At 40.2% G+C, this 23,135-nt stretch overlaps 1 protein-coding gene across 13 annotated transcripts in view; it reads right to left on the bottom strand.

The window, feature by feature from the left end:
* The window catches only part of LOC147303781 (sodium bicarbonate cotransporter 3-like), a 64,588-nt gene that overhangs the window by 2,845 nt on the left and 38,608 nt on the right, over nt 1-23,135 (bottom strand). For 2 of the 13 annotated variants that reach the window (XM_086279168.1, XM_086279169.1), the window contains exons 4-26: nt 22,198-22,336; nt 20,228-20,388; nt 19,860-20,048; nt 18,440-18,799; nt 15,001-15,116; nt 14,057-14,214; nt 12,600-12,687; nt 12,351-12,497; nt 11,806-11,912; nt 10,553-10,727; nt 9,459-9,592; nt 9,119-9,364; nt 8,495-8,600; nt 7,756-7,917; nt 7,100-7,213; nt 6,590-6,751; nt 5,631-5,882; nt 5,323-5,391; nt 4,914-5,087; nt 4,575-4,712; nt 2,428-2,528; nt 2,068-2,106; nt 1,093-1,209 (exon numbers count right to left, since the gene is read on the bottom strand). In XM_086279168.1, coding sequence (XP_086135294.1) covers nt 1,093-1,209; nt 2,068-2,106; nt 2,428-2,528; nt 4,575-4,712; nt 4,914-5,087; nt 5,323-5,391; nt 5,631-5,882; nt 6,590-6,751; nt 7,100-7,213; nt 7,756-7,917; nt 8,495-8,600; nt 9,119-9,364; nt 9,459-9,592; nt 10,553-10,727; nt 11,806-11,912; nt 12,351-12,497; nt 12,600-12,687; nt 14,057-14,214; nt 15,001-15,116; nt 18,440-18,799; nt 19,860-20,048; nt 20,228-20,388; nt 22,198-22,336 — 3,454 coding nt within the window. Of the gene's footprint in view, nt 1-1,092; nt 1,210-2,057; nt 2,165-2,427; nt 2,529-4,574; nt 4,713-4,913; nt 5,088-5,322; nt 5,392-5,630; nt 5,883-6,589; nt 6,752-7,099; nt 7,214-7,755; nt 7,918-8,494; nt 8,601-9,118; nt 9,365-9,458; nt 9,593-10,552; nt 10,728-11,805; nt 11,913-12,350; nt 12,498-12,599; nt 12,688-14,056; nt 14,215-15,000; nt 15,117-18,439; nt 18,800-19,859; nt 20,049-20,227; nt 20,389-22,197; nt 22,337-23,135 lie in introns of those variants that run through there. The other 11 variants (XM_086279170.1, XM_086279173.1, XM_086279172.1 and 8 more) reach the window with 11 other exon arrangements.

The following is a 23,135-nucleotide window of genomic DNA, read 5'->3' as shown; positions in this document are numbered from 1 at the left end:
GATGGATGGATAAATCTAGTGAAATTAATATACACGTAACTCAAAAAAGCTGTTTACAGTGCAATGCAAAAGTCTTCAACCACCACATATTTTTGCATATTTTGGTAGTAAGATGGGAAATAGATGTAGAAAAGCATTTGGAAACCAACCAACAAATGTCAAACTGTGATAATCTTTGGGTTCTTTTTCGCAGTCTAACTCTAAAGCTCAAAATGTATTCACATCAACACAACACTGGTTCATCCCTTCAATTAGGTACCTTTTTTATGCTTTGGTGATTCATAGATCAGTGATAAATGGATTTAAAACAAACAAACAAACAACAAAACAAACATTCTTATGAAGAGAATGCAGATACGAGGACTGGACTGAAAGCAGCAAAAAATACAAACATTGAAATTCCTTTGGAAAGTCTGCAAAACTATTGTTCAATTCCACTTCAAAAATAACAAGGAAGTCTGTCTCCTTGAAATAAGGAAATAAGGGTAGCACAAGACCTTTGCACAGTACTGTGTTTTTCCTCTTTGCATCAACACACCTACTCAGTTTTTCAAGATACCTAAAACAAATTGTAAAAATCTTTGTGACTTTAGGAGATACACATCATGACAGCAAGTATGTTTAGGATAAATGAAACAGGGTGCAGTCTGAATGTGGGACCAATCAGAATCCAGTCCGATGGAACCAGGTGATAAATAGTAATTATTTCTAAGTGTTTCCTACCCTTTGCCTTTCCAAGGAAACCGAATCAGAGTTTGACATGCATTACTGTGCAAACTATGTCAAACTGTTATTGAGGAATGCCATTTTGCTGCAAATATATTCCTGTCAACTCAAGTCAGGTTAACAGCTATGGGATCTAAAAGGAACAGGAACTATTATCTTTGCTTTTACAGGATTAAACTGATTCCCGACACTCAAAACTGCAATCGCTGTGGACTTCCAGGCAGTAACTAGCTTCAGTTTCTGACTACAGCGTACGTTAAGATAGCACTACCAAGCAGTCCCTCTTGTTTTTAGCGAGCATATCATATTGAAGTAACAGAGTTGGGTGCAGGGGCTCTGGAAAACTCCAGGAGATGGCATAGCTACCTTCCGCTAAGCTTCACAGGTTGGACACAAGACTCTGCACTCGAGTTCACTGCTTTCCACACTGCGGTTTTGGCCATCTCATCAGAGATATTTACAACCAAGGGGTCAGTGTCAGAACTACATGCCAAAATGAAAACACACACACACACACACACACACACAAACAGAAACAAAAAGAGAAGACAGGCATGTAGACATCAAGACAGCAGGACAGGATCAGTGCAGGAGAGGCAGACGCAAACATGCATATATTAGAGATTAAACCAAGTTAACAACACAGTATGGCTGACCAGACAGACCACAAACAAACTTCTGTGTTAACATGTATTAAGAGCTGTTTGCGTTTTAGGCAAAGGGGTATCCTGAGAGTTGACTGTATGCATATTATTAGATAAGGCAATCATTCTATCATAGACCTTTTTACCTTAAAACAAATAATAATAATAAAAACAAAAAGACAGGAATACACAAAGCAGTGTGTTTAAAGCCATCTGTTTTGAAAATCTGTTTTTTATGGTCTGAAAATTTCACCCATGCACAAACTATCAGCAGGGTTAATCGTGGGTGATCGTGGCTCAAAGAGTTGGCAGTTCGTCTTGTAACTGGAAGGTTGCCGCTTCGAGCCCTGGCTCGGACAGTCTCGGTCGTTGTCCTTGGGCAAGACACTTCACCTACTGCCTACTGGTGATGGCCAGAGGGGCCGATGGCGCGATATGGCAGCCTCGCTTCTGTCAGTCTGCTCCAGGGCAGCTGTGGCTACAACTGTAGCTTGCCTCCACCAGTGTGTGAATGTGAGAGTGAATGAATAGTGGTATTGTAAAGCGCTTTGAGGGCCCCGAAAAGCGCTATATAAATGCAATCCATTATTATTATTATCATTATTAATATGCAGCAATGTGAGTCAGAGATTATTATTATTATTATTATTATTATTATCATCGTCATTGTACACACAGCCATGCTACCTCTTCTTACAATGGGACGCTGTGGGTCACTACTTCTATTCTGTAGGATCTGTTAAGATGGACATAACCACACAGCTGATGACCAGTCTTTAAATTGTCATTTCAAGCTGTAGATAAAAACATATTTTTTAAGTTTAGACACAGCAGAAGTCAAGACATACGAAATTAGTGAAATCTTTATTTATCTGGATCAAATTTTTTTAAATATATTTAGCCATGAGGCCATAAGATAAAAATATTATAGTAGTATGTGAGATTTACGGTCACTAACATGAATACACTTCACTCCCAAGTGAAAATTTACAGAAGATTCAGCTCTCCATCCCACAATCTGACATTTAAAGAATGCTTTATGGAGTGCATTACTCACCTCCCTAAGAGTTCCTTCACTGGGATCTTGAGCCGGTTCGAGTCTTCATAAGTGTCCTTAATCCCCATCTCTTCTTCTTCCTCCAGTCCGGACTCTTCATCCTAGATTCAAATGCATCTATAGTTTAAAAACCAGTTATTACTGCAGTGAGGTTCATCCTCCAACAATTGAGTCTCACATTTTTATTCATATTTACCGTAATTGTCGGGCTATAAGCCGCTACTTTTTGCACAAGCTTTGAACCCTGCGGCTTTTAGTCAGGTGCGGCTTTTCTATGGATTGTCCGTGATTTTTGTCATATCGTAAGACGATTTGTTTTGTGTGTTCCGCTGTTGTACGGCACTACGTTGCCTGGCGGAAGGATCGGGGTTCAAGAGTGGTATGTTAGTCACATGTCCGTCCGCCAGGCAACGTAGTGCCGTACGAAGTAGCGCGAAAAACAAACTTCGAAGTAGCGCTACGCGTTCAGCGGGAGGCGTGGATGACGAGCGGCGATAAACTTGCGAAAAGCAAGTTATGCTCAACTCCACCGGTGGATTCTGACAGCGTGGAAAAGTGTGAAAACATCCACGATCACCAACGGATTTTGAAGGGCTGGACTGCTGCATGATGGAGAGGACGACACCGCCACGGCCCTTCAGAGGGTGTTCGACTCTGACACTGACAACGAGGATTTCTTTGGTTTTGAAAGTGACAACGAAGGAGAGAAGCGGAGAGTGGATGACGAAGCCATCCTGAGCCTGTTTGTATCCGACACTGGAGAAGAGGACTTTGGTGGTTTTAGTGCGCAGGAAGAAGAGAAAGATGGTGAATGACTGACTTTTCTTCTTGTTAAAGCTGTGTCACTGCACCTGAGCCTAAAAGGTAGTCCGAATCTATTTTTCTGGTGTGCTGTAGGTTATTGTTATGTACTACATGTGCAAATATGTACCCATAACTTGTTTTTCAAAATATTAATAAAAGTGATGTCTCCAAACAGCCATCTCTTTCCTGACAATTCCCTTTGTGCATATTCTCTTACATATGATAAGTCAACATTGAAACACCTGCGGCTTTTAGTCAGGTGCGGCTAATGTATGTACAAAACAGGATTTTCCCCTGATTTTAGCTTGTGCGGCTAATATTCAGGTGCGCTTTGTAGTCCGGGAAATACGGTAAATCAGCTTTAACATCTGGCTTATTGGCCCGGGCTTATATTATATTGGGTTTTGGTCTCCCGCGGCTGTGTAGCACTGAAAGTACTTGATTCAAAACTCTCTTCTTCCATAACAGCCATGCTTGCAAGACCAATATACCCATTTGATCTTGCCTAGTTGCCACAATTATATAGCAATTTAATTAGCAATTTGATTCGATCCACTGTTAAGGCACCCACTCGAATTGTAGTATAATTAAACTGTCTTCCAATCTGAGCTTCAGAAGGATTTACACGATCTGGAAAGCTGTTGTTTACAACAAAGACAGATGGAGCATTTGGAGAGATTTTGCAGTATTACTGTTTAAATGCAAATTAGGAAGAAAAACAAAGGATAACTACATTTTTGTCATTTCAGTGCATGTCTTGAAGTACAGTAGAAAGGAAACAAAATCTCATTTAGTAAATTTTTGTAACTGAGGAGCAGTTTTAATTTTGTATCATTTGGAAGCAGAAGTAGTTGTGACCTTCAAGTAGATATTGAAAATAGTCAGCTGTTACCCTCCAGCTCGTTCCTCTTACTTTTAAGTTCTTTCCACAGAAGGAGCACAGGCATGAGCTCTTCACAGATGCTCTGAACTCCACTCTCAGGGTCAAGGCTGTCTGCTTAATCCTTAATCCTATAAAACCTTGAAACCTTGAGTATACAGAACTAATATTTTTATTCATTAGTTCTGTATACTAGTTACTATCATTGGAAAAGGCTTGTGATTGGATACATTTCCTGTCATGGTTTAGATCTTGCTTCCTATCATTAACATCATGCTCAAAAGTTAATATGATTTTTTTTTTTCTGTCCAGTGATCCCAGTAAAATACCGCCTTCCCCATTTTTGACACAAAATCTGCTACAGCCAACTTTCTGTTAATGCAAAGAAAAGCAAAAACTTCTTTCAAATTCAAATTACAAATAAACTTGTGATGTTCACTTATGGAAAACAGATGAGTTTTACCAGCTTTTCACGCGCTTTCTTTTTCTTATCATCCTCAGTCTTCTTTTTGCTTTCTGGCATCAAGTCATCGAGCCAGCTCAGCTCTCTCTTGGTAAAGAAAAAGTCTAGAAGCTTTCGGATAAAGACCAGCGCCAGAACCTAGAATTACAGATGAAACCAAACATAAAGTAAAGGAATGACACAATAAAAATCATATCTACTAATAAAAGAAACCCTCTGCTATACTGTTATTTGGCACAACATACAGATGAATGATCAATAACTGTGACATTAAAAACATTTCTATAACTCTTCTCCAGTAAAAATGAAGTGATAAAATAAGTAAGGCTGAGTCATTACCATCATGGGGAATACAACAGCTGCTGCAGACACCTTGATTACCCAGAGCAGCACCAAACAGCTGAGCTGTATCAGGGTGAAGATATGGACCTTCCACAGTGGCACATAGCGCAGGTAGATCAGGTCAGGCTGGTGCTTTGCAGGCATGCCAAACAGTTTGATTCTGTCAAAGAACTAGAGTAAAGAGAGTCAGTGAAACAGTCAAGAAATACAAATGCATGAAAGTACCACTTAATAGATTATTCAGAGGAGGAAACACATTTAAGAGAAGCTCCCAGGGACTCTGAATTACCATTAAAGGTTTGCAACAGCAGGGGGCAAACTTATCTTTATTAACAGCTCCAGACTCCTGCTCTGTTCTGAATAGAAGGGCAGCACTATCTTCAAAGACAGCAGGGGAGAGACTTACTTGAATGCCTTTGAGGGAAGAGACACCCATGTAGAGAAAGACTCCGTACAGAACCGGCATTGGAATAAACTGCCGAAAGCACAAATCAAACAACATATTAGAAAATATTTAACTTACGGTACATGAAGCAAAAAGCTGAAAACATCTATGACACACTTGTGCCAGGTGACAACACATTAGTTAGTTTACACGGAATTAACGCAACATTTGTCAAATAATCAAAAGACATTATTATATACAGTGATTTACAGGGGGAAGCAAATCCTCATGAAGAAGCAAATATTATTTCACTGACAACCCCATCGCACCTTGAGCACTGATGTCATGAAGACAGAACAACCCATCAGGACAAAGATCATAAATCCCGTGACTCGCTGTTCCCGGATTCCCAAAAACTTGGGCTGTTCTCCCGGTGCGGAGCAGCCAGACTCCACCTTCAGGCTGTTAACGTGGGAAATGGAGAGGACGGTTGCAGCCACAAACCACGGCAAGCCCATAATGGAGCACACGCCCAGCATTATTGCCACGAGGAGCAAGTCCAGGTGATAGCCACATCCTTTCTGTAAGATACGAGAAGTAGAGGCATGGACATACGCAAACTTTCAAGACTGAAGAGAAAAATCTTTGTGACAGATTCATTCACTGTGATCAATCAGCTATTTGCCTTTTTCTGTAAAAAAAAAAATTAAAATAAATTTTGTGAAACTTTTTATACTTCCTCCAGCTTCTCCCTTTAGAAGTGACCATACTGAATCATCTGTCTCACCCTTTCTCTACCGTCCCTCTGCATGTCCTCCTTCTCTACATCCATAAACCCTCTATCTTGTAAACCCTCCATTTCACTCTTGCTGCTGTCCTTCTGTCACAAATCACCCTTGACACTTGTGTTCACGCTCTTCTTCACCTCTTTTTTGCACTGTCCATTCCTTTGGATGCTGACCCCAAGTATTTAAACTCATCCACTTTCACTAACTCTACTCCTTACATCTTTACCTTTCCACCTGCCTGACTTCATCAGTCAAACCTGTCCATCACCACTGCAAACAAGAAGGGGTTCAGAGCCAATCTCTGATGTAATCCCACCCCCACCTTGAACCAATCTGTCACTTCTACAGCAAAACCTCATCACTGTCTCGCTGTACTCATACATATGCTGCAGTACCCTAGCATACTTCTCTCACTCCGGACGTCTTCATACAGTACCGCAGTTCCTCCCTTGGCACCCTATCACAAGCTTTCTCAAAATACTTTCAGATAAAAGTCAGACCTTCAGCTTGTGCTCTTTGCGGTTGATGATGACTGCTGTGATCTGCTGATCCATAAAAATGAGGATGGTGCAGAGCATGGCAGGAAGTACTGCCACCAGCAGTGTCCACCAAGGGTTTTCTCCTAACGGATCCATTAGCCAGCCTCTGTTCTTTGAAGTTGGCTGAGGGGAAAAGTGCAAGCCACATTAAGTATATATAAGGTATGAACTAACTGAGAATATTTATCTTACACATTACTTGTAATGTGTTGGTCAGAATCTAGACTATTCCAGCAAGAGCTTTTGTATATGAAAGCCTTAAGCACACACAATCTGTACTTTTACATCTCTGAGAAGAGACTGCTACCACTGTAAAGAAACCCTTGAGTAAAATACAATAGAATTACAAAACCTTTACTTTATCTACAGATTATATACTTTATTTAAAGCTTACGGAAGATAATAGCTATGATCCGTAAAAATGTACTCAATAGTAATAAATGGAGGAATGCAGATGAACAATATGCCTACCTCAAAGCGGTCAGGAACATTCAGTTTAGGAGACGGGATCCCCATTAGGTAGTCCACTAGCACCATAATCATGATGGTTATAAACACTGCAAAGTCACTAATAGTGGATCGCACCTATGTAACACACACATATACAAAATAGATTAATTTATTTAGGGATTTGACATGTGCCTTCAGCCACCCTTTATAAATGTATTCCTAAAACAAAGAAGCGAAGCTGCTTAACTTCATATCATTTCCTTCTGTAGGTACAGCTCCATCAAAGTAATTGTTGCACATTTTACAGTTTACACAATACCAACACCGGCCTACACCGAGTGATAACACTGTAGATGGTACTATGTGGGAGGATGCAGGAAGATCTCTTCTTTCTGAACATGAGTCTGCTCCTGTACTAATGACTCAATGCAAACATTTACATAGTGTCAGAACCTTTTAGGTTAATCTGCCCACACTTGCGTGCACCAGGTGTACAAAACATATAATGACATGTGATGTTACAGATCTGATGCTTCATATTTCAAATAGTACTATTTAAACATCATTTTACATGATTAGGGATTAAACAGTGCTTTCTTTTGTCTTTTAAAAGCTTCTTTTTGCTGCGTTTTACAAAAGAAATAACATACATAAACAAATTAAGCCCAACATCTCACCCTGGTGGGGAAGTATCTTTCTGTTTTAAACTGCTTGAGGAATGATGACAAAAAGAAGGTTGTGAAGAAGAGGATAACAGACCAAAAGAGAACATCTGGGATGTACGGCCCATGGTGACCACAGGCAGGACCCACAAAGTCTCCATGGAGCAATTTGCACGTCTTTAAAGAAGAAGAAAAAGGATAAAAATTGGTAATTTAATGAATCATCTGTATGACAGAGGTAGATGTATTGCTGGGGGTTGTGCTTATGACTAAAATTGTGAATTATATAATGTAGACTATTGGCTTATAGTGGAATTGAACTTCTGTGTTAAATCTACGCTGTAGGTATGTAATGGAAAACCTTTCTGAAACCTTATGCAGTAACTTACACCCTAACCTGACACACACCTCCCTACTGATGTAACTTCACAGTACAACAGCACCACCTTTTCCTTCCATGCATTTCTGGCTACTTCTTTTGGTGCCATTTTTGAAATCAGCTAGAAGACAATGGAGCAACTCGAAGAGAGAAACTCCACTGCTAGCAAGTGTTTATGTGGGAAAATTGTAGAGCAATGGAGACACACCACACGCACACACAGGTATAAAAGCTACTTGGGGAAGCTATGGCATGTGCTCTACATAGATTCAATGCATGAAGTCAACATTAAGCTTCACTGTTTGCTCTCCAATTTTAAAACTGTGTTTGTAATTTCTGCTTTTTACACTAGAGGTCACTGTGCGCTAGTCTTACTGAAACACTGAGGCTGCTCCATTCGATAGAGTCTGGACTATATCCGGACTGGTTCCACTTCTGCATGACCTCATCTGTAGCATTTGCTGGTGGAGAGCACTGACACCTGGGGACAGAGGATCCAAAACTAAGCAAAGTCTGTACCTTGAGCCTTCTGTGAGAAATAATGTTTAAGGTTCAATTAAAGCAAACTTTAAGTACATGCTACAGTGTATCTGCCGGGTAAAATTATATTTTCCTTAAGAAGGAACTACTTTATGTGATGCTTTGGAATTTAATCTAAAGACTGTAATAGAAAATGTGGAAAGTCCCTACTTTGAGACCAGGGGCAGACAAGTCCCTCTGAGGTTGTGTCAAAGCCCGTTACAAATCAGAAATTAAATGAAAATTTAATAAGACTTTAGAGTTTTCCCAGTAAACCAGTCAGCTGAAGTAGTCGTAGAAGAAGATAATATAAATTTTAACCTCTCTCATTATCAGTTAACGCACTCTTGCAGAGACAGCAATTTGAAGAGCTAAATTTAATGCAACCTGTGCAAACAATTCAAAATATATAATACTGAGCAAACAATAATAAACAAATGGACCTTTAATCATTCATGTAACTTAAATCTCAGTACTTACGAATACAGAGTAAGGTTGTCCAAGCTGTTATGCATGTTGACAGGGTACAATTCTCCCAGATGAAAGAGCTTCTCTAGAGCTTCGTAGATGAAGATGATGCAGATCAATGCTGCAAAAGCTTCCTCTGTGAAGCGGGTAATGTAGCAAACCAGAGAGCTTGCATCTGTGGCCACGAGGAGGATACACAGGAAGGCAGTCCACAGACCAATGCTGGTCCGTAGAGACAGGTAGGACAAGCTATAGTCCCTGGGAAAGACAAAGAATTTCTATTAGACAATGGGAATCAACATAAAACACTGTTGAGCATTTTTTACTACAATGCAAACTTGCTCAAACTCACTTGCAGAACTTAAAGAGGATCTTCTCAAATACTAAAACAGGCCCCGTGCTGCCAAGAATAGTGAGGGGCTGGCCTGCAAAGAGGGAGTATGCTACTCCTGTCAGTGATGCCCCAAATAGAGACTCGATGGCGCTCTGTAGAGACAGAGGAGAGGAGTGGAGTGAGGGAATAAGAAAGGAGGGATTGGGGAGGTGAAATTGCACAAAGGAGGATACAGAGGGAAAGGCTGAAGGAGAAAAGAAACAGATGAGGAGGAGACCACAGACCAGAACATAAAGCTTTGATTAAACAGACATTATGGGCTGCGTCTGAGAGGCTAGATAAACTGTTCAAATGTTCCCACACTGCTGACTTGTCCGAAGTCATATCTCTGTGCAGCGTGTGAGTTTATTTAGACGCATTACACACACCAACACACAGACTGTCTGTGCCAACAGTCCCTGGCCTAGCACAGACATCTGGATGAAAGAGAAGCAGACAGTGAGAGAGAACAGAGAGAACCACAAAAAGAGACACTATACTAAACAGTTTGTATGGTAACAAAAAGAAAGAAGTGAAATGTATTAATAGTTTGATTTTATGTAACATTTTTTTTATTTTGATTGCTCATACACGTGTTTTAAAGAGGTCAGAAACATGTTGTGTGTAACATGTGTGCATTTGATCCCATCTTATTGTCTAGTGTAAGAGTGCTGCATTATTTAGCTAAAATTGTTCAAACTGTGAAATGGATTTCTTATTTGAAAACACTGATAACACTATTATGGATGGTAGAAAGAACAGATTTTTGCACTTTACAATTTTACGATGGAGCGTTTAGGATGTAAAGCGCTTTGGGGTCCTTAGGGACTAGTAAAGCGCTATATAAATACAGGCCATTTTTAGGATTCTGTGGAACTGGGGTATTTGCTTTCCGTCATTCACAATACCCTCACAGAACCCATCTGAAGTGCCAGTGCAAAAATCACAATATGTAGTAGCAATAGTCCCAAACGTTCGACTATAACACGACTAAGGGATTAGGGCTTTTACGCCCACTGGAACCCATGAAGCGATCAAATACTGACTTTTAAGTGCCAAGCTTTATGACTCACTATGTTGCCTTTTGTCGCCTCCCCAAGCAGACCCCCGAATGTGATGACAGGAGACATGCAGGCGCAGTAAAGGAAAAGGACAGAAGCGAGACACTGCAGACTGAGAGCGTCCCTGATGTCGCTCCAGTAAAAGGGCGCTTTCCGCTTGACATCCAGGACCAGACCTCCGAAAATTCTAGAAGATTCCCAGAGCAGATTTTAGTGCTTGAAATTTTCAAATTGAATGTAATGTAATTACAATTACCGTAAGAAAAAAAAAATGCAAACTTCAACATATTTTCAATCAGGAAATGTGAAGAGTGGAAGCTTCAAGAGTATTACTGTCACAAAAACTCAATTAATATGAAGCTAAGTATCTAAGTGTCTGTGGTGGATCATGTGACCATCTGGTTCAGAGCTTATTAGCACTAAAGAAAAGACTCTTACTGTAACAGTGTCAGCTGTAAACCGATGTTCTTAAAATGTACTAATTTAATGTTTCTGGCTTCACTGAGATGCTGTCTGATGTTACTTACTGACCACTCAGCCTCTTTCTGCCTGTTTTTCCTTTGCCTTTCTATTTCTCAAATCCATTTCTCACCTTGTATATCGTCTCCTCTCTTTTCTCTAACACCAATCCAAAAGCCTTCCTGTGAGGTCTTTTTTTTATATTTACTTTCCCTCACACCTCTGAAATAACCTCTCTTGCTGTCCTTCACAGCCCCTGCTGATTCTTTCACAGAGCCCGTGTTTTCATTTTTTTTCCCTTAACATTAGCTTCTTGTACTTTCTTACGCTCAGCTTTCCCTGAGTAGCTCGCTCATAGCACAAGCCTTTTATAGTTGCAGTGAAAGGGAGCGTGACTCTGTAAATAATACAGTGCCTTCCAACAGACATGAGTGTGTGTCAGTCTGAGGTTGCCAATAAACACATTGTCCTTAGTGTGTGGCCCGTGGATAGGTGGTATCAGTTATCCATAAATGTCGACATTTCAGTTTAACAGAGTAATGTATCTGCTCAAACAAACTAATGTCGTGCTTCTAAAATTTCACATTTCATACCATTTCAAATTTTAATAAAAGCTCTGTTAGAAAAAATTTTTTGGCTGATAGCTTTGAATTCACAGAAATTTCATTTTAGAGCATCCTAGAACCATAAACAAACCCCTGCAACTCAAGATGATAAACAGAACAATAAACAGAACAAGTCACTTCCATACAGGGAACAGCAGCTGACTGGATAGATGTTTAATAATGTCACCATTACATACTCACCTCCCAGTCCTCTGCAGCTCAGGCCCTGCATGATGGTCCTCCTCCTTTTCCAGTTCTCCAGCTGGAGGTGCACTGCCATTGGGCTGCAGTGGTATTTTCCTCTTTATCTGCAGGTAGGACAGTTTAAAACAATATGTTCCATATGTTTTAATTCTTTTAAGGCCTCTCTCTTCGTTTAAGGTGCCTCTCTTACTGTGATTATGATGATATAAAGCTAAATGTGACATATAAACAACATGTTACTGTTTATAAGACTTGTATATATGGAAGTACAGTATGAAAGATGTTGTATTCTTAATGACTTATCCAACTGTTTACCCAAGCTGAACTCTAGACAGGCTGCCAGTCTATCACAAGACTAACAAAGAGATCTACACCTATGGCCAGTTTTAGAATCATTAATGCATCAGTGTATCCCAGGCAATTTTCTCTATATTTTTGTTACAGTCATGTCATTTTAGGCTAGGTTTAAAATGAAAATGGACACTTAAATGTATATTCAGTAGATACACCTGATATAAAATGTGGTAGAGATCCTAACTTACCTGAGATGGGACATTCTTGGGTGGCTCAATTCGAATTGTGGGATCCCACTCTCCAGGAGGAAGGACAGTCACCTGATCAAGGAACTCATCTATCCCAGAGAGTAGATCAGTTCGGTCTTTGGCCTTGTATGCAACGTCGTGGAAAATCTAGAAAATGAAATATATTTGGAGAATGGTTGCACAATTCAATTAACATTTGAAAAAGATAAAATAAGATAAAATTCAAATAAATGGCAGTGTCCTTCTCACCTCGTCTGTCATTAGCGTGGCCATGGATCTGCCAATTTCATGGTACTGTGGTCCTTTGCCGTGAGGACCCAAAAGCAGGAAAAGAAACCTTTCAACAAGAAACAGATTAATTAAATACACTTAAACTGATGACAGTGATACAAACTGCATTCAGTCTTTCTTAAATTTTTGAGGAGCTGGTTTGTAGCTCCGAAATAAAAAAAGAAAAAAGGTGTCATCTCATGCTATGTATTTATGCTCCCTAGAGGGCACAACAACAGCACAAGCCCAGACATGTGAGATCAAGAGCAGAACCTCAGCTAACCTCACCTAAGGGAGCTACTTTACAAGTATGGAAGTACTTTGGCTATTACACCACCAATAAAGCGCAACACTTTGAAAAATGTGCAAGAAAAATAATTAAAGGTGGAAGCAAATTTGTTTCATCACTTGAGGTAAAAATACACTGTTGATTGCATCCAAGCTAAGAAGCCACATGAGGAGGAGATACCGACAGCTGGTGAGGTGCGACCCAAACATAAACAAATGACTCAACCGAGCAATGCTGGATCTGGCTATTTGCCCTCCATATGACAGACAGAGCAGACAGTGGATAGAAATTACTGATGTGGTTAACTTTTGTTTGCAGGCTTTAAGAAACTGGTCAAAGTTTTTTCAGTTTATTTTTATTTAACCAGGAAAGAATATGACTCAAGATTAAAATAGAGTGTCCTAGTAAAGAATCGGTTTATCATAAGTTGAATAAATTAAATCCACACAGCAGTTAAGTACGAGTAATAAAAATAACAGAAAACAACGAAAACACCTAAAAAACCTAGGGTACTTTTTTTTTTTTTTATTTGCAATTGACCTATGTTGCATCACTACAATGGCACTGCAAGAGCCTTGCAGCAATAGATTCACACTTCAAATTAGACAGTCTGACACCAGTGACAAAAATAAGGGTGAAGAATGCCCTTCATTTTGTCTGCACTAGCTGCTACTTACTGCAATCTCCCATAAAACATTCAGTATGTTTTTCTACATCATCATTAATGTCTTTATTGCGAAGTATGATATCATTTCGGGGCTATATAGCTATATAACAATTTGCATTGTTTATGTTTGTTTGTTAAGCCATCAGCCTTGTTGTTTCTTCTTTTGATCGCTTTACTTCTTCCTGTGTTGATTAGAAAAAAACAAAACAAGCGTTGCCCACATTTTTGCACACCATGCTACTAATTTTTTGCCCAATTATATGTTTCAAGATTTGTATCCAGGCATTGCAAAGGGTTGTGTATGATCACAGTCATGGTAAATCCACAGGTTATAGTAGGTCGATGTGATAGCAGCATTAACAAATTATTTAAAAAGTCTGCTTTAAAAAAAAACTAACTTTTCATATTTGGTGTGTTTTTTTAATGACAAAACTTTAGGCAAAGAAAAGACCTTATGTGATACAATTCTTAAAAACTTACCTTGTGGGCACAGGCACCTCAGTAAGGCCTGTGATAAGGACTGCAGGTGACAGTCGAACAAATGCAATTATGGGCTTCTCCAGGAAGTCCACTTCTCCCACTAGCACATTGGAAGCCTCAGCACCCGGGGGAATCTTTTTCATGAAATTCATGTCCACCTGAAGTCAGTGAAATAGTAAAATCATACATACAGATCTACACAGAAGAAAGAGCTTAAAAAAGGTATAATAGACTTGGAGCCAGTGGAAGTACAGACATGTGAAAAGAGATGAAGATATGGAAATGAAAGGAATGGCAGCAGGTCAGTTGGATGCTATGATAATAAATGAATTATAAGGGGATTTGAGAGCAGCCTATAGAACTACATAGTACTGAGCAAAGATTGTCCATTGATTTTATCCATTTCTTATTATGTTCCTCAGATAAATGGCTTTTACTGCTACGCTAAATAAAAATAGACCCGAGCATGGCAACATTTTGTTCCTCTCTGTGTAAAAGGGTCTGTGCCTTCATCTCCTGTGACTCATGCAAACACAGCACCTTATTTTTTGGCAGTTATGGATGCTTTCATATTGACAAGTGCTTATGGCAACCTGCCATTTTACTTAATGGATGCAGACCTAGAAAATGGTAGGATGAATGGGAGCCATGCTACGGATTTCCAAAACTAAACAGTTATGTAACTTTTACTTTGATGCTTATTCTGCATCCATTACAGGAGGAGCAATGATTAATGCCTTTTACTGAGCCCAGAAGAAAAAGGCTGACAGGTATGTGATGTTGGCGCTCATAGAGGCTGTTTTCAATGGAGGCCATCGAAATGACTGAACATCCAGAAACTGAAGGAAAAAAAAACAAAAAAAACAAAAACAAAACACTGATGGCTCAGTCATGGGTCCCTCCACCACGGACTGTTTCTGTGCTCAGTACTGGGGATAGGTTACCTTGCTGAAGTCGACACTGCTGCTTTCTCTACTGACCCCTACTTTGGATGGCCGCCTATCCATTGCCTTGTTGCTATCCAGATTGTTTGGGACGGAGTTCTGAGACACCAGTGGTCCTGGGATGCAAAAGAGGAGAGAAAAAGACAAAGCGGCGGTAGAAAACGTGTAAGTACAAGGCAGGAAATGACGGCAGGAGACCAGCTGTGAGGTCTGCCATGAACGCTATCTGTCATGTGATTAGTAATAAGATTAATAATGATAATAACAACTTTTAATAATTAAAGTAAGTGCCATTAATTTGCCTGTCTAATTATGAAGAAGATTATATAATGATATGCGTACTTCTACTTTACAGCATGGGCTCAACAAACGTGACGCAATTGTGGAATTTAATCACTCTATGCAAACAAACCTGATACAAAGCGAATCACACTTTTTTAAAAAAAATTTAGTATTACAGTTTAAATAAGTGTTTCAACTTCATATTTCTATATTCAGTTTTAAAGGGAAAATTAAACACTGTATGTGCTCTTAGCTAAGTGGCCTAAGGAAATTTGCTTTAAATGTTCAACCAGATCAGTTCTGCAGTTTTTTGGCTCCAACATACTGCGCCAAATGTTTAAATAAAAAAAAAACATATGCCGGAGCTGATTAAAGATTAGTTGAATCTATTTTATTATGTTATTTTTCTGTCAAGTGAAATGATTTCTTCCACGAAATCCACTAAATGTGATACAGAGCAGCAACGATGTGACAGCTCTTCAGAGGGAAGATGATATTTGACACTACAGTATTCCTGAATGCTCCCAGTCTGTTGAGCTCATGCTCTGGCACTGAAGTTACTCCTGCTTGGCTTGAATTCATGTCGACTTTGCTCTAAAGGTGAATGGAAGTGTTTGATGTCCTGGCAGATCAAATGTTAAAACTGTCATTTCTGTGGACGACTGGTTGCACACTTTATGCGATCTGAGCCATACCAGATACAGGAACCGCTAGCACTTTATGCGAGATGAGAGAGGGAGATGAAATGAGGGAGTGCTGCATATAAAGCGAAGGACTACATATGCATACTGTCCTCTGAAATTCTTTTACCAGGTTTTTCTTCATTTCCACTTCCACAAAAAAATAAAAGTCATCAAGAAATAATTAAGCAAACATAAAAAACGAAATACACCACAAGTCAAAGTGAAAATGTATCATTTCTGCCAGTGATTTCTGGCCACTGATTCATACCCTTGAACTGTACCCTGGAGTAACCCCAGTGAATGCTGGGTAGCTGGGACTGCTGAACAGAAATGTGATTGCTCACATACCTGACAAAGCCTCTTGAAATATGGGAGGGATTAGTTTAGGTTGTGTCTGCCAGCACACCTCATTCAGGAAGGCTAAGCCCTGGAATGCTCCACCACACCAGCCTTTTAAACAGTGGTGTCACAGCACTACCTCATTCATATGCAAAAAAGTAGCACAGATGTCTGAAATTACCGACTGGCGGAAATTCCAATAAAAGACAAAAAGAAGATTAGAGGGTACATTTATAGCATCTGTAGGAATACATGTACAGATCTAAAATAATATAATTTGTTATATGCATGAAGGAGTTTTAAATGCAACTACTGTAATAATAACAACAACTCTCTCTTTTAACGTGTAACAAGTGGAGTGCAGTGAGTCCCTGAATGGCCCGTGTAAAGGTATTTTACACATGACACGAGCACACTCAATGGGTGCATGACATTTACACATAAATAGCCTCTTGTCAACTCAATATCTACAATACCTTCACTCTATGTATTTGTAACATGTAAGCTAGACTTCAAATAGCCTCCAGACATGGCATATACACTTATACAGCTGTTAGATAATTAGCCATTTAGCTCAACGGTACAGTTTCTACAACCTCCAGCCAACACCAGATGACATTATTAAATTTAATGATTTGAAAGTGGAAAGGCCTGAAAGCCTCCTCTGAAGCCTGCTCTTAATTCTATGTATTTCCCCAGGAGGGGGTACAATTACAGAAGCTTGTCAGCTATAATAAGACCTCCCTAACCTTTCAGATTCAGCTCCCATCAACTGAATGCGGATTCTAACAGCCCATACTTTGAAATGGAGCCATTCCCAGAATGAAACAAACACAGACGTACGTACACACATGCACACAGAGTCTAATAATAAATTAAAACCGCTTGGTTCGGGAAGAACAAAAAGTCACAGTAGGTGCCAGTGTGATGGTACATACAGTAACATCACACCAGCTCTAATCACAGGCTTATTTTTGGCCACGCTGCTGGCACACATTGCTCTCTCTACACTCTTAGACGGGTAAAAGAACGTTTATCTTTGGAACTGATGCCAAATGATGAGAATGGGTGCCAAATGATGCAATGGGAAAAGCACAAGTTGAATGACATTTCAGTGAAATCAAAGGAGCAGTCGCCTGAGGGCAAATGCTCATAGCTAAAAGGATTTAGGATGTATTGCTAGTTTTGTTAGTTCCAAAACACCACCACAAAAGCAAAAGAAATGTCCCAAGGCTTCTGCAAGATTTGCGTCAAACAACAATCAATAAGTGCTGCTCTAACTGTGCAAAAGTCCCCAATTAATTGATGGGAATGTATTCTTTATACAGTGCTGTGAGTCACTGACAACAGCAGGACAGCACAAAAAAATAAAGGCCAGCAGCTCCAGTTAACGATGCCCACACTAAGAATGGCTAAAGTGGGTTACAAAAACTAGGCAGCATTTTTCAGCTGTACCTCCACAGAAAACATACAGAACACACTATCAAAAGATTTATGTGACACCAGTGATAAGAGTTACACTTTCCCTGTTAATACATTTGGATTTTTTTATAAACATATCTAGCCTACGTAATTAATGCTGTGCAACTCTGAACTGCAGAAAACGAAGATGAACTGAATGACCTATTGGGCTGATAAACTGCTCATTGTGAAATAAACCCAATAACAAAACCCCTTCAAACAAGTTTTTCAACTAATAAATGTGAGTCATGGTGAGCAGAATGTGTAAACAAAAACATGAAAAGACAGATGACGAAGTATCGGCACAAGATTTTGGGGGTAGCTATGCAAACACAAGGGGAAGGTGTGAAGATGGACTCAGCTAAGCAAGGCGTAGATGCTTAGAAAATGTGTGGAGCAAAGTTTAAGGGGCAAAACAGGGATGAGAGATAGCAGAAAGGAACAGGCTGGTGGAAGAGATGAACAGAAGGGAAGGGAAGCAGAGGTTTCATCAGTGAGTAATGTCAAAACGTTTATTGATATATATACACAGTATTCAGTGAGTGAGCCTTGCTGTGGATTAATTATGAGATGGACGCAAGGTTGGAAGTTAACAGTGAGCAGAGCTTTCATGCTAGTGCTAGTGTTCTCTGTTCAAGCTGTGACTCACACTGGCAGGCTACACAGATATTTGCCTTCTAAGGGCAGCAGCTCAACGCTCTGGGATGCTGAGGATGCTCGCCGGCTGAGCTGTGGTGATACCGCCTCTTCTTCTGGTGGGTCCTCATCCTCTGGAGGAGATACCACAACCTCAGGGATGCCTTGTGGGCCGAGGACTACGCCCTGTCTGTGTGATGGGCTCTGAGAACGGCGTAAAGCCTGAGGGGTGGTAAAGGGAGAAGGACCTGGGAAAAGCCCAGTGTTGGAAGAAGAAGAGGGCAGCAGGTGGTTGAGCAGAACGGAGACTCTGGACTCTCGTCTCTGGGACAGGTTGGATACGGAGGATGCTGTCCCTGGCTTGTGGAGAGAAAGACGTGAAGAGGACAGGCCCTCTCCTAACAGAGGAGACAATGGCAAAAAAAAAAAAAAAAAAAAAAAAAAAAAAAGAAATAAGGGAGGGGGGGAGGAGGAGAGGGAAAGCAAATAGGGGAAAGAGGAGATTGAAGGAGGGATGGGGTGGGACAAGGAATAAGGAATGGAACAGAAGAAAAACATGTGAAGTTGCAGTACATCACAGAAATGGTATCTGAAGGAGACAGCAAGAAAGAGTGGGCAGCGATAGGGTGACAGAGGTGTAGTTAGAGATTCGTGCTTGCATAAACGTGAGCTAAAAGCATGGCTGTGTGCAGAAGAAGCCAAGAATGATTCAGTGAGGCATGTGGGAGCTCTACAAGGGACAAACAACGTGTTATACTCAACTCCAAATAAGCCGGTCACACACTATGAGTGAGGCAAAGCTCCGAGTTCAGAAAGGCTTGCATGCAGGCGAGGATGAGTTAGCGCGATGTTGGTGCACTGCGAGGAAATGTGCTCTGTCACACACAGACCACTCATAAGTCCTACACAACACATTCATATAAACATACATATTTCAGACTGCAGCTGTTACCACCACAAACCTACAACGTGAGAGAATTCTGACCTCTCACATTTGCATTTCAGTTTTAATGCTGCGAAAATGCAAGCCCAACAAAAACCACAGACAGAGAAGTGGAGAATGGGATATTTCATTCATTGTTAAAACCTCAGGCATCTAACCCAAGATCCTAAAATGTGCAACACCACTGTGGCCATGCCTAGTCAAAAAACAAAAGATGCACACAATGCTGACTCCAGTTGCAGGTAAAGCGTTATTTCCTGAATGTCACACCCTGAGGAGTGAAAACAATTAATTCAAACCCCAAAGCCAGGCCAGCCATACAGGTTAGCACATAAATTAGCACTCAAATTTCTTTTTCACTAAGGGGACTGAGTGCTTCAACAATTTTACTCACTTTAAACCATCCACCTTCTACGCTGGCTTTGAGGGATTTGAACAGTGGATTTTTAAGAACAGTTCCCCAGTGGTGGAAAACATCGGAGAAAAAGAAATGTGAGTGCGCCGTAGGATCTCACCGTTCTTTTCAAGCAAGAGTGGGTCAGAATGTTTCTTGCCTATGTCAGCAATGGAGCGCACAAGTGGGATGCGATTGCTGAGCTTTCTCTCATTCTGATGATGGTGTTTCTTCAGCATTGCTTCCCGCACCTTGTCACGCAAATCCTCCTTCAGCTGCCCTGACGCCACCATGCTGTCTATCACCATGTCTGAGTCACACAATGTCAGCGGCAAAAACACAAACACACAAGAACACACAAAGAAGGTTATATATAGACCATTAAACATGTAATTATTATTGTAATAAATTCAATGCATTTCATAGTAATCGCAATGCTACCTAAAAAATATAACAATGATATGTAAAAGTCCTCTATTGTAAATTTACCTGCGATTTCCTCGATACTACTGGCCCTCATATCCAGCAAAACTGTGCCGTTAAGTATGCAGCTACGCAGTTCAAATAAGCTGTGCAAGGACAATGTGGCCACGTAAGGCTTACTCCACCTCTCACCACCATCTTCCACATCCTCTTCAAACTTCAGCCATCTGTAGGTAAGCGCCAAAAAACAGACATGTACAGAAAGACGACAATGTTTTATTTGTACCCACATACAAGCTGTATTGCAATTCAGTAAGAGTCTGTGCTGGCTTGCAAAGCCAAGATGCTATCCATCCATCCATCCATCCATCCATTTTCTTCTGCTTATCAGAAACAGGTTCGGGGGGGGGGGGGGGCAGCCTGAGGCAAGGATGCCCACACCTCCCTCTTCCCAGCCACCTCCTCCAGCTTATACAGGGGTAGACGTTCCCAGGCCAACCAAGAGATGTAGTCTTTCCAGTGTGTCCTGGAAAACACCTCACCCACGAGGTGCCCAGGAGGCATCCTTGTCAGATGCCCTAGCCACCTCATTGGCTCCTTTCAATGTGGAGGGTTAGTGGGTATACTCTGAGTCTCTCTCAGATGACTGAACTCCTTACCCCATCTCTAAGAGAGAGGCCAGCCACCCTTCAGAGATAGCTCATTTCCACTGCTTGTATCAGTGATCTCATTCTTTTGGTCACTATCAAGAGCTTTGCCTTTCTTCTGATCCCTTTCCTTACAACAATGAACCAATGCAGCATCAGGATTACTGCCACAGGCCCAATCTGTCTTCGAATCTCCCACTCTCTTCTCCCTTCACTTATGAACAGGAGCCCAAGCTACTTAAACTCCTCCACTTAGAACAGCAACTTGTCAGCCAAGATGCTTTTTTTTTTCTAAAGCACTGCAAATTAAGTTTCAGTTCAAATTATGTCAGTCTTTGAGATGCCAGGGAAGCTAGGTCGTCATTCGTAAACTTAGCACAAAAGTTTGTATTTGGTTGATTATTTCTTTGTTGTAAAAATGCTTTTTGTCAATAAATCTGCTCAACTGACAATCTAGGTTGAGAGTTGGGTATGTGGGTTGCACACATAAGAAACTTGCCAAATGCTAAACCGTTTATTCTCTGACCAAGACAACCACACTGACTTGCGACAAATGCTGGTTAAAGAATGTGATGCCATCCCACAGCAGTGTTTGACTAAGCTGGTGACCAGCATGAGGAGATGTCAGGCTATTGTGGCAGTGTATGGTTCTTCCACGTGCTACTGAGGCCCCTGTTTGTTCAATGAATTGTTAAATTGCCAATATGTCTTGTTTCTTCAGACGTCAATCATTCAATCCAATAAATAATCCAGACAAAAAATAGAATAGGGCGTTTGGCATTGGCAGAGAAGATTCGGCAAGTTTTTCATGGGCACAATCCACATACTCAACTCTGCGGATCAACCAGTAAATACATTTTCCTTACAAATGTGGGACCATTTATAACAAACAGGCGGTTGCCAAGAAGCATTGTAACAACAAAGGAATCATCGACCAAATTTATTTACTTTTTTTTGCCAAGTTTATTTCAAACCACAGCAAACAACCCTGGAAATGTTTATGTATGATATTAGTTTAGTTTTCTTTTAATATCAAATTAAAATTGAGATTGTTCAATGAAAGAAATGTTTCAGGATTGCTGCAGATTCTGGGGGCATTAAAAATGCTGTGAAGGCATTATGGAATTATTCAATTGTCATTTAAAGTACTTCACAGTAGAAAAATTCTAAAGTTCACAATGATTTTTTACTGAGAAATAAGCCACTTAAGCTGATAGCTGTGATTATTTGTCAAAAAGACCTTAGGTAACACCTTCCCTTTTAAATCTAACTGAAAATTAATGGGTTTTTCTTTAAAAAGCCAATAGATCTGTGCTGTGGGCTTCTGTTCTGTCTTTTTTAAACTTCATATGGTCGTTATGCTGTTCACACTTTCATCTGCCTCCTAACCTGGCAGTCTCTCTCCACTCAGTGGCAGTGCCATCTCTAAAGGACAGCTCATCCATTTCGGTGAAGAGGTCGTGAGGGACGTGCTCCAGGTCATCATCCTCTGTACCCAAGATGAACTGTACCCTCTGGGATGGCGTGTCTAAACAGAGAGTGGAACAAAAGGCCAAGGTTCATTTTTGCAATAATTATAACAATAACAATAAAATTAAAGAAACTGAACAAACTGTCAGGAAATGCAGGGAAGATAGAAGTTTCCAAAATAAAGTATAAACTCAGAGCATTTTGGTTAGTGGCCCAATGTAAACAACTTTTCTTACTTCACAAGAAAATTGCACAGGGCAGATGTCTTATTCTTAAATGTTTATTTCAACTCTAAAGGATGATGTGGGAAAATGCTCTGTGAAAGCAGAGATTAAATCTACAATTATAAAGCCGGATGGATTGCGTCTATGTGTAGCTGGTCACGACAACCATCTATGTAATTGCTTTTCTTTGAGGAAGAATACCAAGAAGTGTGCTAAAGAGAATAATAAAACTCGGACGCTTTAGCAACTTCCTTTTCATGTCTGATTGAATTAAGAGATACAGTATTAGGATATCTGAAACCACAGAGAAGAAGGAAATAGATAAAGTATATTAGAAGACTAAACTCCACAGGGAGGCAGAAATTAAATAGTTGAAGTGAAAACGGGTGAGTTACTTTCTGTTAACACAAGGGTACATTGTGTGGTGGTTTGGTGTCTATTATGCACTCAATATTAACACTTGATTTCCAACTGAAAAACATTTATTTTCTGGAGCAAAAGCAGATACTGAAACATTTTTATAAACATCCCGAACACACTGAAGTGTTTTAGTTTGTCATCTCTGTATCACTGTGATAAACTGTTTTTATAAAACACATTTTTAGTCCTATCCCAAAAAGTCTACCTCAGAAT

The sequence above is a fragment of the Aulonocara sp. 'chitande type north' Nkhata Bay genome, linkage group LG22 (assembly GCF_057382095.1).
Source record: "Aulonocara sp. 'chitande type north' Nkhata Bay isolate Kocher_YH1m ecotype deep benthic linkage group LG22, A_spYH_male_GT1.1, whole genome shotgun sequence".
Lineage (NCBI taxonomy): Eukaryota > Metazoa > Chordata > Actinopteri > Cichliformes > Cichlidae > Aulonocara > Aulonocara sp. 'chitande type north' Nkhata Bay.
The sequence above is the reverse complement of the archived record's forward strand: the minus strand, read 5'-3'. Positions and strand labels throughout refer to the sequence as shown.